The following is a 13,658-nucleotide window of genomic DNA, read 5'->3' as shown; positions in this document are numbered from 1 at the left end:
GCGGGAGACGTTCCCAAGCACGCCCATGCCATCGTGAGAACGGCCTCTGCCCTGTGTGCAGAGCCTGGGCAGGGAGCGGGAAGTACGCCGGCAGGGAGGGATGGGGGCATTGCCAGGTCCTGCATCCCCTGGTGCCCTTTGGGTCCCCAGAAGAGAAGGGCAAAAGCAGCTGCTCTGGCAGGACACGGGGAGCCAGAGCTTGGGCAGCGTCTCTGTCCTGCCCCACGGAGCAGGGCTGCGCAGGCACCTGCCTCTGTCCACGGGCTGGGGGCAGCGGGGCCTGACGCTGGTTCTCCTCTCTCTGCAGCTCCCAGGCACTGAAGGAGCTGTGGGTGGGCACACTGCTGGGGTAAGCCAGGGGGGATGCTCCAGGCGCAGCCGGAGGGGGGAACACAGCTCCCTAGCTGGGGAGAGGTGCCCTCACAGCTGCGGGCAGCTCTCGGGCAGAGCTGCCTCACAGGAGAGAAGGGACAGCTTGGGGCTCAGCCAGCTCTCTCCGTGTCCCTTGCCGGTGCACAGGACACCAGGAGGAGCAAAGAGAGCCCGCGTGACCCATCTTCCCTTCCTCAGACCCCTGGAGAAGGAGCTGAGCCGCTGCCACACCGTGAGTGTCTCTCCGGTCTGGGCTCTGTCCCTGAGCACTGATCCCCAAGCCGAGCAGCAGAGGCATGGCTGCTCACCTTCCTCCGCTCCTTCTCTCTTGCCCAGTGGAGGACATTCAGCGCCAGGAGCCTGGAGAGGCTGATGGAGGGCCAGGCAGAGGTGAGAATGGCTGCCTTTCACCCGCCTCTGGCTGTGCCGGCGTCTGCGGCCAGCGGGGTGAGCTTGTAAGGCAGAGACGGAGGGAGGGAGCGTCCCATGGTGCCACTCGGGGAGCATAGAGGGTTGGGGAGCCACCAGGAATGCCAGCACATCCTCGCTGGCGGCACTGGGGGAAAACCTGCCGTGTGGGGCAGAGAACCCGGGAGGGCAGAGGGTCCCAGCTCTGCCACGCTCAGGCTGCTGGTGCCGGGTGGCAGCTCGCCGGTGGCCCTTTCTGCTGTGGGGCTGCTCTCTAAGCGCAGCCTGCTTCTTGCAGGATAGTCCCAAGCAAGGGCCACCGACAGCCCCGTCTATCAAAGCTAGGGGACTTTGCTGCTCACCAGGTGAGTTCTGGAAAGAAACGCATTGTCCTGCAAATGGTTGAGCTGTGCTCACTTGTCCCTTGAGTGTCGCCATGCAGGTGCGGCACCCCAAGGGAGGACGTCACCTGGACGAGCAAGGACACCCGCTGGGCAGCAGCCACTGGACGTGGTTCTGTGGGGACCCAGAGCCTCTCCTGCTGCCCACAGCTTGAAGGAAGGCAGGGCGAGGGCTGGGACAGGTTGTCCCGGTGGCATGCCGGCTCTCAGGAGCCTCCCAGGTGGAGCCGCTGAGCTGGAGCTGTGGTTCCAGCTGCTGGCTCCCTGCCCATCCTGCCACACCGCTCAGCACCGTGCTGCAGGCAGGGCAGGCTCCGGGAGTGCTGGCCCGGCTGTCTCCTTTGACGCGCTCTTGCTCCGTTTTCCTTTTCAGAAGGAGGGAACAGCATCAGCAGCAGGAGGAGGAGGAGGAGGATGAGGCTGCCCTGGCCCTTTGCTCTGTGGAGGACCCCGGCCGCTGCCCAGGCACCAGGGCAGGCGGGCTCCGGCTGCAGCAGGGCGCTCTTTGGCCAGCCCCTGGCAGCCCTCTGCGGGGAGGACGGCTCCCTGCCCCAGCCCATCCAGGTAAGCCAGCCTGGGCAGGGGGTCCCCAGCCCTCCCTCCGGCTGCTCCAGAGGGGAGGTGGGTGTCCCCAGGAGCTCCAGGGATGGGGGATTGGGCCCTTCACCCCCAGAAGACACTTCTGGTGCCAGCCTCTTTGGGGGGGGAAAGGAGCAGGATCTGGGGCAGTTCTTTGGTCACTGCTGTTGGAAGGCAGCTTCTCAGCCAAGCAACTGTCCTCCTGCCCCTCCTGCAGGAGATGCTGGCAGTCCTGCACAAGGAAGGACCATCAACAGAAGGGATATTCCGAAGAGCTGCTGGCGGGACAGAGTTTCGTGAGCTGCGGGAGGCCCTGGACCACGGTGCGGATGTCGACCTGGGCAGCCAGCCTGCGCTGCTGCTGGCTGTCATCTTGAAGGTGAGCGCTTCTGACCTGCAGCTGGAAGAGCTCCTGCCTGGCCTGGAGTGTTCAGAGGCTAACCTGGAGCCCCTGGCATTGCAGGACTTCCTCCGAAGCATCCCCGCCAAGCTCCTCGTGACAGACCTTTACGAGGACTGGATGGCAGCGATGCAGAAGAGCGGCAAGGAGGAGAAGGTTGAAGAGCTGAAAGCGTAAGTGCGGGTAGCAGCCTGCCTGTTGAGGAGGGACTGGTAGAGGCCTGGGACTTGCCTGGAAAGGGATGGTCTCCTTAAAAATCTGTGTCTTCTGACAGCTTGCTTTTGCTGGGGTGGGCTTAGATTTCGGAGGAAAGGGCACGGACAGGGAGCCTTCCCTTGCCTGGGCTTGGGTGAAATGAGGAGCTGGGAAGCAACGCCATGCTTCCTTCCTGAAGCGCAGGAGCACTGACCGCTGGCTGAGAGCACCCGGAAAGCTGCGCAACCCACCTGCATTGGGCAAGCTTCGGGGACGGCTGTGGGCAACATCTGCTCTATTAACGTTGAGTTCCTGTTCCCTCAGGGTGGCCGAGAAGTTGCCTGGAGCCAGTCTCCTCCTCCTCAAGCGGCTGCTGGCCCTCCTCCAGCACATCGGCCACAACGCCTCCAGCAGCAGAATGACCGCCAGCAACCTGGCCATCTGCCTTGGGCCAAATCTGCTGAGCCCACCTCACGAGGACCTGCTCCCCCTCGAGGCCATGCTGGCGGTGACTGAGAAGGTGCACTGTACTGAGCAGCCGGCTGCAGCCTTGCCGGCCCATCCGAGCTTGGCTGCTCAGAGGTCCCTGGCTGCCTCCTCTCTTGAGCAAATGCTGGTGGGGTGGCTGCCTGCAAGAGCAGCCCCACAACCACAACCACCTGCGCAGAGGCAAGGGTCGGGAGTGGGAAGGGCTGCGTGATACATTTTCAGGCACCTGGGTTGAGCCCGAGGGTTTGATGTGTGCAGGTGAACGTGCTGGTGGAATTCATGATTGACAACTGCAGGGAACTCTTTGGGGAGCAGACAACTGACCTTTCCTGTTCAGCAGCCGAGGAGTCGTCGGCAGCCCCCACAGAGAGCTGCGGAGGTCAGAGGCAGGACTGAGGGTTGTCAGAGGCTGAGGCTTGGACGCCAGAAACCTCAGCATCGTTTCTGGCAGGGCTGGGCCTGGGGTGTTGTCCTCTCAGCCCCGCTTGTCCCATGGCCTCTCTTTGGCCACTGCTTCTTGGGGTATGAACAGTTTGCTCTGCAAGATGTGCTGAAGCCTGCAGACAGGGCATCGGAGGTCTGAAAACTTAAGTGGTGTAGGGCTTTGGGTGGGTTTTGCTTTAGTGGTTGTTTACTTCCAACAAGTTGCTTTGCTGCACATGTTTTTGCTCTCCAGAACTGCACTTGGAAGAGCAAAGTGTGCCAGCAGTTACAGCAGACACCAAACATCAGACAGAAGCCTCGCTGCATGCACCCCCCCTCTCTGCTCGGTGTCCTCAGAGAAGCTGGGGGAGCTATGGTGGTGGAGTCTGAAAGAGGAGAGGTATGTCAGGTCCCCAAACACTGTGACAGCGTGTCTGATGTAAGAGGGGAGTTTCTGATGAGGCCGAGACGCTGCTGTGCCTCTTCCTGGCAGTAGAGCTGGTGTGTGTTTGGGTTATTCCTCCACCTGCTGGGAAGATCCCTAGCAAGGAAAACTGTCAAGGTTGTTTCTCAAATGCACTTGGCATGTGCTTTGACAAACAAAATGCCTGCAAATCACCTACAAAGAGACAGAGGGGAGTAGCTGTCAACTTCAGCGGGGTTTTGCTCAGGTCCGACTTTGTCAGTGCTTCTCCAAGTCTATTTTGGGGGGGCGGGGGGACTGTGCGAAATGTGGATGATGCAAACCAACCAAAGGGATCTCCTCTGGAGAGCTAGATTAGCAGTTTGGCAAACAGTTGCTTACTGTTCCAGGCCGTCTCTTGCCACCTGCTAACTCTGACATTTCTGTTGTAGGCTTTGCCTCCAACCACCCCTGAGAGCGCAGCAGAGCCCCTGGTGCGCCCAGAAGAGCTGGCAAACCTGTCGGAGGAAAGACGGTAAAACGAGCTCACTTTGGTTAAAATTAGAACCGACTCCAGTGGGTCGTGCCTTCCCCTACCTCATACCGCTGTGCGATGAAAAGGTTTGCAGGCTCTCCCCAGGACAAGGAGAAAAAGAAAAACCGAAAGAGAAAACAGGCCTGGGGAGAGGAGAGTGACAGACACGCAGAAAAGAGGAGGAGGAAGAGAGAAAACGTTTTTGGGGACGGACTGGTGAAAAGATGCAGGAAGGTCCAGCAGGTCAGGAAGCCCAGGTGCGTACCAGGCTCTGCTGCCCATCTTTCCCAACTCTCAGCACTGCTCCAAGTCGGTCCAACCTACTGGCAAGGGATGGCGAGGGATGGTGCTGCGCAGGGCTTGGAAATAACTCTGTGGCCGCTCCCCAGGGGCTCCCCATCGAGCCCTGCTGTGTGGCACGGGGGCCCCGTGCATCTCTGCACGCGTGCAGGTCTCTAAGGGCATTACCTGTGGGGATAAGGCACCAGAGCCGTACCCTAGTCGATGCCAGCCATAGCTCTCTCTTCTGGGCTATGAACAATTCCTCGTCAACAGTGTTCCCCAAAGAAAGGGGAACCAAATCCTGCCTGTTCCTGCCTTTGTGGGTTTATCAGTGCTTTCTGACTCTGTCATTGTAGGTGCTGTTTTCGTGTCACTGCTGAACCCCTGTGACTCCTGGGCCCACCCCACCCCCACCACAGTTGATGTTCACAATAAAAGGATCTTTTCTCTCTTCTGAGTGTGTCTGCCATACGATATTCTGGACTAGGTAGATGGGGTTTTGTGATGAGTCCTCGGGGAGGAGTCTGGGATCTTGCCTTGTCCCAGCATCCTTTCCCGCATGCATCAGGGCTGAGTTCAGGTGCTTTAGGAGTGAAACCAACGCAGACTCACGCAGGAGGGTGGAGGTTGGAAGGGACCTGTAGAGTTCCTCTGGTCCAACCCGCCTGCTCAAGCAGGCTCACCTAGAGCAGGTTGCCCAGGACAATGTGCCCTTGGGTTTTGAACATCGCCAAGGACGGAGACTCCGCAAACTCCCTGGGCAACCTGTGCCAGTGTTTGACCACCCGGACAGGAAAAAGTTGTTTTCTCATGTGCAGCTGGAGCATATCATGTGTTTTAATTTGTGCCTGTTGCCGCTGGTGCTCTCAGTGGGCACTCTTGAGAAGAGCCTGGCTCCCTCATCTTCATTCCCTCCCAGCAGGGATAGATAGATGATAGATAGATAGATAGATAAGACACCCCCCTCCAGGCTTTCTGTTCTCCCCACGGAAGTGTGCCAGCTTAAAAACACCAGGGAAAAGTCGGCTTCCTTGAGGCTCCTTGTTTTGCAGAGGGCAGAAGAGCCCCAAGTGACCTGGAGACATGGAGGTCCATGAGGTTCCCATGCCAAGCTGGCCCAGGGAAGAGAGGCGGAAGGGTGGAGGGCACAGCTGGACTCCTGCTCCTGCAACAGCAGGGACTCGCTGGCCAGAAATGGCCCCGAGGACCCCGGCAAGGGGCTGTGCTCAGTGCTGCAGAGGAAGGCGAACCCCCCCGGGACCTGGTGGCCCGAGTGGGGTCCGGGGAGCTCCTGCGGGGGAACGTGTTTGGGGTCGGCAGCCAGGGACCTTTTCCAGCCTGCCTGGTGCAGAGGCACGGGTGGGCGTGGGGCATCAGTCCCGAGAGAGCCGTCGCTGACTCCTCTTTCCCGGGAAGGGCAGGTCGCTCTCGCCGTGTCTCTGTCCTGCGCCCACCCGGGTTTCTTTGTCCTGCCAGCTGCTGCCCAGCGAGGAGGGTTCGGCTGAGCTCAGCAGGGATGTCCCGGGACCCGCCGAAGGAGAGCTCCTGCTTGGTCAGCATCCTGACCGCTTCGCCTTGGGGGGGGGCTCCGCCGCTGTGCCGAGCTCCGCCGAGCCGAGCCGAGCCGAGCCGAGAACACCGAAGCCGAGCCGAAGCCGAATGGAGCCGAACTGAGCCGAGCCGAGCCGAGCGGAGCCAAGCACAGCGAAGCCGAGCCGAACCGAATGGAGCCGAACTGAGCCGAGCCGAGTGCAGCCAAGCACACCGAAGCCGAGCCGAAGCCGAGCGGAGCTTTGCCGAGCCTTACCGAGCCGAAGCCGAGCGGAGCTTTGCCGAGCTGTACCGAGCCGAGCCGAGCGGAGGCGGTCGGGCGCAGCGGCATGGGCGGGCAGCGGTGCTGGCGGGCGCGGTGCGGCTCCTCCAGCTGCAGGTGATGGTGGGCAGGAGCCGGCCCCTCGGCACTGCGCACCGGGCGCTGCAGCTCCTCGTCCAGGGGAGCGCGGGCGCGGAGACCTCCTGCCCACGGCAGGGGCGGGCGGGCAGATGGAGAGGGACACTGCCAGGGGCCGGGGAGCGGCCCGGGGGGGCCCGCGTCTCTGGCAGCGATTGCCCCGGTGGCAAGGACACCGATTCAAAGGAACTGAGCCGGTGGCAAGGACACCGACGCAAAGGGACCGAGGTACAGGCCAACTCCTCTGATGCTTCGGGCTCACGCTGGAACCCAAAGCGCTCCAAGCCCCAAAATGCAGCTGCCTCTGCAACGCAGCAGCAGCCAGTGCAGAGCAGCGTGGGGAGCTGGAGCAGAGGGAGGGGGCGCCCGGGCCGGGCTCGGCTCATCTCGGCCGGGCTCGTTTCATCTCGGCCGGGCTCGGCTCCCTTCGGCTCGGCTCCCTTCGGCTCGGTTCGGCTCATGTCGTTGCGGCGGCGCTCGCCTTCCCTCGGCTCCGCTCGGCTCGGTTCGGCTCATCTCGTTTTGGCCCGGCTGCCCTCGGCTCCGCTCCGGCTGCAGCCCCGGCCCGGCCCCGCCTGAGGCAAGGGCGGGCGGCCGGCGCGGCGGGGCCGGTGGCCGTGGCGGGGGCTCCTCCCCGTCCGTGGAGCGGTGGGCTGCCCGGCGGTCGCCAGCGCCGGGAGTGCCCGGGGGCCTCGCAGGCCGGCAGGGGGGCTGAGGCGGCGGCGGTGGCGGCATCTCCTCTCGCGGCAGGCCGGGGCGCCGGGTGCCGGCCTTCCCCCCGCATACCCGGCCAGCCCCGGCCCCTCCCTGCCGCCCCCGGGGCTGCGGGGGCAGCAGGGGACTGCCTGCCGCTGGTGGCTGTCCGGCAGAGGCCGGCGGGCACCGCGGAGACGTGCGGCTGTGGAGAGAAAGGAGTTTCTGCCGGCTGTCCCCGCGGGGACCCGCAGCCGCCGGGGGTGTCCCTCCCTCACAGCCTGGCGTCGGTGGCGGGCTGCGACGCAGTCCTGCCCGGGCGTTCTTGGCAGCCCCCGGGGCAAGAGGCCTGTCAAGCTTCAGGGAGGTCGGCAGCGGCGTTTCCAGAGCAGTCGCGTCCCGTTGGCTCTCCTGCTTCCTTCCCTAGGCCGGGAGAAAGGAGGATGTCCTCGAAAACAGGTACCTGTCGGTTGCCTGAAACCAGGTTTCTGGTTTCTGCGGGATGAGAACTGGGCAGCTCGACAAAGCGGTGCACTGGCTTGCACACCTGAGGCAGGGATGACAAGGGGGGAACTGGGAACAGTTTTCTAGCTGCCTCCCAGCCTGTTCTCTGAGTCGGCTGATGACTGCTGCCTCTCGGCTTGAGGCGGAGATCTCTGTCTGTGGCTTTCACAGAACCATTGAGGTTTTTGGGACCTTTGATATCATCGAGTCCAAGCCCTCCTGCTCAAGCAGGGTCACCCAGAGCAGGTTGCCCAGGACGTGTCCCCTCAGGTTTTGAGTGGACTCCAAGGGTGGAGACGCCACAACTTCTGTAGGCAACCGGTTGCAGTGCTTGACCACAGTTGCTGTCAGAAAGTTTTTTCTTGTGTTCAGCTTTAATTTTGTGTTTTGCGGTTTGTGCCCTTTGTGTCTTGTCCCGCCATAAGGCACTGCTGAGGAGAGCCCGGCTCCCTCTTCTTCATTCCCTCCCATCAGGTGTACATTGATAAGAGCCCCCGAGCCTTCTCCAGGCTGAACAGTCCCAGCTCTCCCAGCCTCTCCGCATATGAAGAGTGCTCCAGTCCCTTCATCCTCTTTGTGGCCCTTTGCTGGGCTCACCCCAGTGAGTCCCAGTCTTGTCCTGCGGAGCCTAGTCTGGACGGAGCACACAGGCCTCAGCAGCCCTGAGCAGAGGGGAAGGATCACCTCACTTGAGCTGCTGGCAAAACTCTTCCTAATGCAGCTCAGGGTGTTGTTGGCCACCTTCAGCGCGAGGGTGCAATGCTGGCTCGTGGTGGCTAACTTCAAGCTTAGTTCTTGATTACCTTTCAGAGGCAGGCCCATTATTATAGTCTGGCAGCTTCTTTCTTTCATGGAGCATAGCTTTTAAAAACAGAAGATTCATGTCTGTACTTAATATTCACAAGTATGTGGCAGAGAGTCCCAGATCCAGCGTTGTGGTTGGAAGTGTTTATGCTCACCTTTCCCCTTCCATGGCGACGTACAGACCATGTGAAATCATCTCCCTTGTTGCCTTATATTCTACCCAATTCCCAGATGTATTTCATGCAGAGATTATAATGGGAGAAGTCTGAAGCCAGTTCTTTTCCTGCTCATCCAGATGTAGTCCTTTCATTCCCTACCCCCCATCAGTTTCTAGTCACAATAAAACTGCTGGACATGAGTGAAGAATGAGACCAGGATCCAGAATGCTTTCTAATCTCTTTTAGCCAAGGCGTGAGTTGTAGATTCATAAAATACAAGGCCAGAAAGGGCTATTTCATGGTCCAATCTGGCAGTTCTCTCTTAGTCCTGTGTCTTGCCCCAGCAGTTACGCTATTCCAGAAAAGATTCAAACAGTTAATAATTCTACAATAATTCTATTCTTGATTGCAAAATTAAACCAGTCAGGCATCAACTTCAAGCCGTCTGTCATTTTTTTGCGATTACTCTGTCAGAGTGAAGAGCTGAGCATTCAGTCTGAGCATTCCCCCCCCCCCCCGCCCCGGGAAGGAGTTTGCCTGCTGTAGTCAGACCACTTCTTGATCTTTTTTTTTCGTTTTGGACAAGCCCTTTTGCTTGTAAGTCCTCATGGGGCATTTGGATTTGGGTTTTCTTGGGGTGCTATTGAGAGTTGAGCTATTGGAATCTCCAGGTGATGCTGATCAGCTCCAAGAGCACTATTTTGTGTGTGAAGCCAGGACTGTTTTTCCCCACGTGCACCACTTTGTACCTCTCTGCCATTTTATTGCTCCACGACCGAGTCTTGTAAGATCTTTCTATGGTTCTTTGCTACCTGCCCTTCTCCTTGTGCCAGTAATCTTGTAGGATTGCAAGCTTTCTCATCTTGCTGCTCATGCCCCTTTCCCTGTCACGTCACGCTGTTTTTCTCTTTAACTGCTTGTTGGGCTTACTAGAAAAGCAGAAAGCCTAATACTGGAGTGAGTGCCTATTGTCATTTTTTAAATGAGACTTTGAAACATGAGTACAAATACAGATTAAGGGTATCTATCTTGTTGGCTTAGAGGGAGGTACTAAAACCCTGCTTTCTAATGAAATACTTGAGCAGCCATTTACAAGATTGTTTCCTTTTTGTGACTTTTGGTAAACTCAGTTCTTACCTGTTTGACTTATTTTTAGAACTGGAGCCGAGCGTGTTTGCCATACGAGTAAAGCAAAACATGGATTTGAAACGGTAAGCTACAGAATATTCAGAGACAATAGCATCTGTTTAGTCCTAGGTTCTTAAAGTGGCAAGCATAAAAATGCCTTCAGGTAACTTTTTTTCCCTTTTCACCTGCATCACCTGCATGGAGACATTTGTGATTCCTGCTCATCAAACTTAGCCACGGGATGAGTTTTACCGGGAACCAACACAGGCTTTTCTGACTGTGAAGCTACAAGCTCTAGGGGTGAGCTTAGCCTCTCGGAGCTGAACCTGAAGGTCGCCCTGCCTTGTCCTCAAGAGACTCTAGTCCTCTTTTACCTCACATGCTCCTTTGTGCAGAACTCCATGAAGGGCCGACAGTGGGTGCTGACACCTTGACACTGGCTTCGGTGTGAGTACTTGCCACTCCTCAGCAGTGTCCTTTCTCTGTGCAGATGGCCTTGCAGGCATCTCCCTCTTCTTGAAACAGTGTCATGTTTTTTTCTCGCTATGTCATCAGAAGGCAGATTTACGACCGGATTGTTCCAGAGGGATTGGCAGTTGCTTTCTAAACCCACTGTTCTCCAGAGACCTTGTCAGGAGGGCAAGATTCTTTCTCTTGTAGCCCACAAGCTAAAAGGCTGCTCTGACAGAGCTGCTGTTAGGCACACCCTTTAGGTAAGAGGGTCTTCCCTCACCCCCCTGTTCTCCTCCTCCTGGCTGTTGCCCATCCTCCCAGTGCATTTCATCCATTTTCTGGATCCCGATAGCCATTCTGCATTTAGTTCAAACCGCTGCCATGCTATTGCCTTCCTGGCCTCCTTCCCTCTCCAGCTCTTTGGAGACAGTCTTTTCCGAGGAGGCAAACTCATTCCTCTTGGGGTTGTCCACAAAGGAAGTTGCCTGGTGGTATAAAAGGAACAGCTTCTTCTCCCACTGTTCCTTGGGAGGTGAACAGTTGCATCAGATGCCCAGGTTTCTGCGTGTTTCTGCATGATGACGTGCTGCCCCCATTTCAGAAACCTTTTGGACCTCTCCACAACTGGCTGAGCCTTTACGCAAATATCGTCTGTGGGCTTGGTGCCTGCTGGCCAGGGCATGCTGCCTGCTTGCTGCTGTAGGACTGGTTTCAAAGGGCCAATCTCAGCATAATTGCTCTGCAGGGATCCCCTGCATATACAGTAGCCTGCAATCTCAGGTGCTGCTAGTTGCATGGTTACCTTCAGCCTGCACAGGTAAACTCCTGTATTGAAAGAGCCCTCACCTTGTTGTAAGCCCAAAACTTTCTTTCAGAAGAGGGGTTTTTGACAGGTTTGTTGGATTTTCAAGATAGGAAGGACACTGCCTGGTAACTCCTCAGGAGCCTTCAGTACAGAACTTCTCTAAAACAAGCAGGCTGATTTGTCTCCAAAACCTGTATCCCTTTTTTTCCCTTCAGCTTACCTTTGCAGGATTAGTGGCAGGTCTCTCTACGCATGCCCTTTCTGGCTTCTTTCCTCAGGTGCTCCAAACACTGGTGGGATAAGGTCATACTGTGAAACATGCTTTTTTTTTATTCCCCGCTTTGCCATAATTGCTGTCCCCAGAATGCCTCTGCTCCTTGTACAGTGGCTGAATTTCCCAAACATTAGGGTCCTTGGAAGCTGGAGCTCCAGGTTAGCATGTTGGACCCTGAGAAATGATGTGGTAGGTGGCAGGCATCACCGTAACCTCCTACTGTGTTAACTGATGTGGGAGGACGTGTCCTGAGCTCTTTCCAGGTAATCTGGAACTATGATGAGTGAATCATCAAGTCGGCAAATACCAGTTCAGGTGAGAAGAACCTTCTCCAGAAGAGATGCTTGTGCCACCATGACTCGTACCTGCAATTTGCACTAGTCAGGGCACTGTTACACTGAGAGGGAGCTCCAGACACAAACTGGTGTCTTTATGAATACCAGACCAGATGTCAGGAGCACCGCATGGAATCCTGAGCAGATGACCTCTCCCTCGTGTGCTTTTTTAGGAGATCAGAGCCAGGTGCTTCTGTGACATGCCTTCCATTTGGTTTGCTTTCCATTTGTTTTCTTCTGGTATTCAGAATGAGAAGAAAGATCAGATTTAGAAAAAAACCATCTCAGTAGCACCTGTGCTTTCTCAGGATTCTTCTGGTCATTCCTCCAGGGCTCTTGTTCAGTTTATGAGCAGTGTATGACTTTGGATCCAAATCCAGCTGGTGTTTTAGAGTGCATCTCGAAAAGGGAAGGCTCTTGTTGAAACATGAAGGAAATCTGTCTGCTTAGTACACGTAGGACTGACTTTACAGCATTGGCACTCAATTCAGAAGGAGGAGCATGGAAGTGCTGCAGTCCCATGGCTGTTGAATAGATTGCATTTTCAGCTCTCACCCAAATGCCTTCCAGGCCTGCAATTTTGACAGGAGGCTGTCTGGTCAGGATGATTGGAGTTGAGCCTGTGCATCTTTCTGCTTACCAAGAGCACCAGTAGAAGTCCGAGGAAGAAAGAACTGGGAGACGCTCAGCCTGTCACTGCAGATAATTTTCCTACCTTAGTTAATGCTCTGAGACTAAACTGCAAAGCTCTCTGGCCATCTAAAGTTTGGAATTTCACCTGAACCTGAGCTTAGTGCAAGAGAAGCACCATCAGGGAGGGAACTATTCTTATCTTATCTTATCTCTGTGACAAAGTTGTTTCACTTTCTCCTAAAGAAGCTTACATGGTGGTTTTGTTGTTTGTGGTCCTTTGTATTGCTGATAGCCTTGTGAATGGGTATTCCTGGTTCACCTCTTGCTTCTGGCACTTTTCACTTTTGTCCCTGCCCTGTTACTCTGCTTCCTATGAGTGTGTCTTAGCAGGGCTTATGTCTAGGGGCCTGTATTGTCCAGCAGCTGTTATTTCCCACAGCACCTCTGTCGATGTTTTTTAAAATCTCTGTCTGTGCCATAGCTGGTGTTCCTCTTTCACTATCTGCTATATTAAAGTCTAGTCAATGAATTCCAGCTTTATGTTAGGCCTGGGAATGTCCTGAGGAGGGAGGGGCAGAAAGATATTGGTGAAGAAGGTCCTCATAGTAGCAGGAAAGAAAATAAAGTCACAGAACAAGAGAGCAGACCCTGCCTTTTAGTTCTTCAAGCAAGCAAGCAAAGAAACAAAGATCTGTAGAATAGAATTTTACATGGTGTGAAAGTTCTTGGGTTCCTTTTCCTTTCAGAATTCCTCCAAAGAAGATGAGCGTGAGTTTAGTCCAGCATCCCTTACTGTGGGCTGTAACCGGGTGAGTTTGTGTAAGGAAGGAATTCCTGGCTTGTTTCATTCGAATTGGTCATATGAAGTCAAAAGCTGCAAGGATGACATTGGTAATAGTTTTCCTTTAAAAGTGGTGTTTGGTATTTTCCAGCACGTGAGACTAGGAATTAGAACCACCAAAGAGCAGTAGGTCAGCAATGTTTTTGGCTGTAAACAATTCCCACCCATGGAGCCAGGCTACATAGCTCTTTCAGAGCTGGGCTGTGAGATGGGAGCCTACCTCCAAACCAGTCTGCACTGTGATTGCTTTGAAAGCTCCCAGACGTGATGTCAGTCAGAGTCTGGACCGACCTCTCGGTTTCAGGGTCTGCCGTTGGGTGTGCAGGGAGTGTGGAGAGAGCGAGCTTGTGTTTTTGTTCTTGCTGCTGTTTCTGACAGGGGCGCCTGTGGGATCTAACCTTGAACAAAGAACAGGAACCGGTCAGGCTGAGGGTGCGGTGCAGCTACTGCAGCAACTGGACCAAATGGTAAACAAAGGAAACATGGAGTCAGAAGGAAGAGGTCTGTCCAGGTTCTGGAGAAGGTACGAATACTGCAGCTACGAGCAGATGCAGTCCTGGCTCTGTCCGAGCCTGTGCCTGATTCTGGCAGT

The 13,658-nt window shown here is 56.0% G+C and overlaps 1 protein-coding gene across 1 annotated transcript; it reads left to right on the top strand.

Moving 5' to 3' along the window:
* Positions 1-2,738: 2,738 nt before the first annotated feature.
* On the top strand, positions 2,739-4,385 carry LOC142042419 (rho GTPase-activating protein 20-like). Its single transcript, XM_075052303.1, has 5 exons — positions 2,739-2,875; positions 3,103-3,223; positions 3,521-3,667; positions 4,123-4,205; positions 4,292-4,385. The coding sequence occupies exons 1-3, from the start codon at positions 2,774-2,776 to the stop codon at positions 3,655-3,657; spliced, it is 360 nt and encodes a 119-aa protein (XP_074908404.1). The 5' UTR covers positions 2,739-2,773; the 3' UTR covers positions 3,658-3,667; positions 4,123-4,205; positions 4,292-4,385.
* The last annotated feature ends 9,273 nt before the right edge of the window (positions 4,386-13,658 follow it).

This window comes from Buteo buteo, chromosome 20 (assembly GCF_964188355.1).
Source record: "Buteo buteo chromosome 20, bButBut1.hap1.1, whole genome shotgun sequence".
Classification (NCBI taxonomy): Eukaryota; Metazoa; Chordata; class Aves; order Accipitriformes; family Accipitridae; genus Buteo; species Buteo buteo.
The sequence above is the reverse complement of the archived record's forward strand: the minus strand, read 5'-3'. Positions and strand labels throughout refer to the sequence as shown.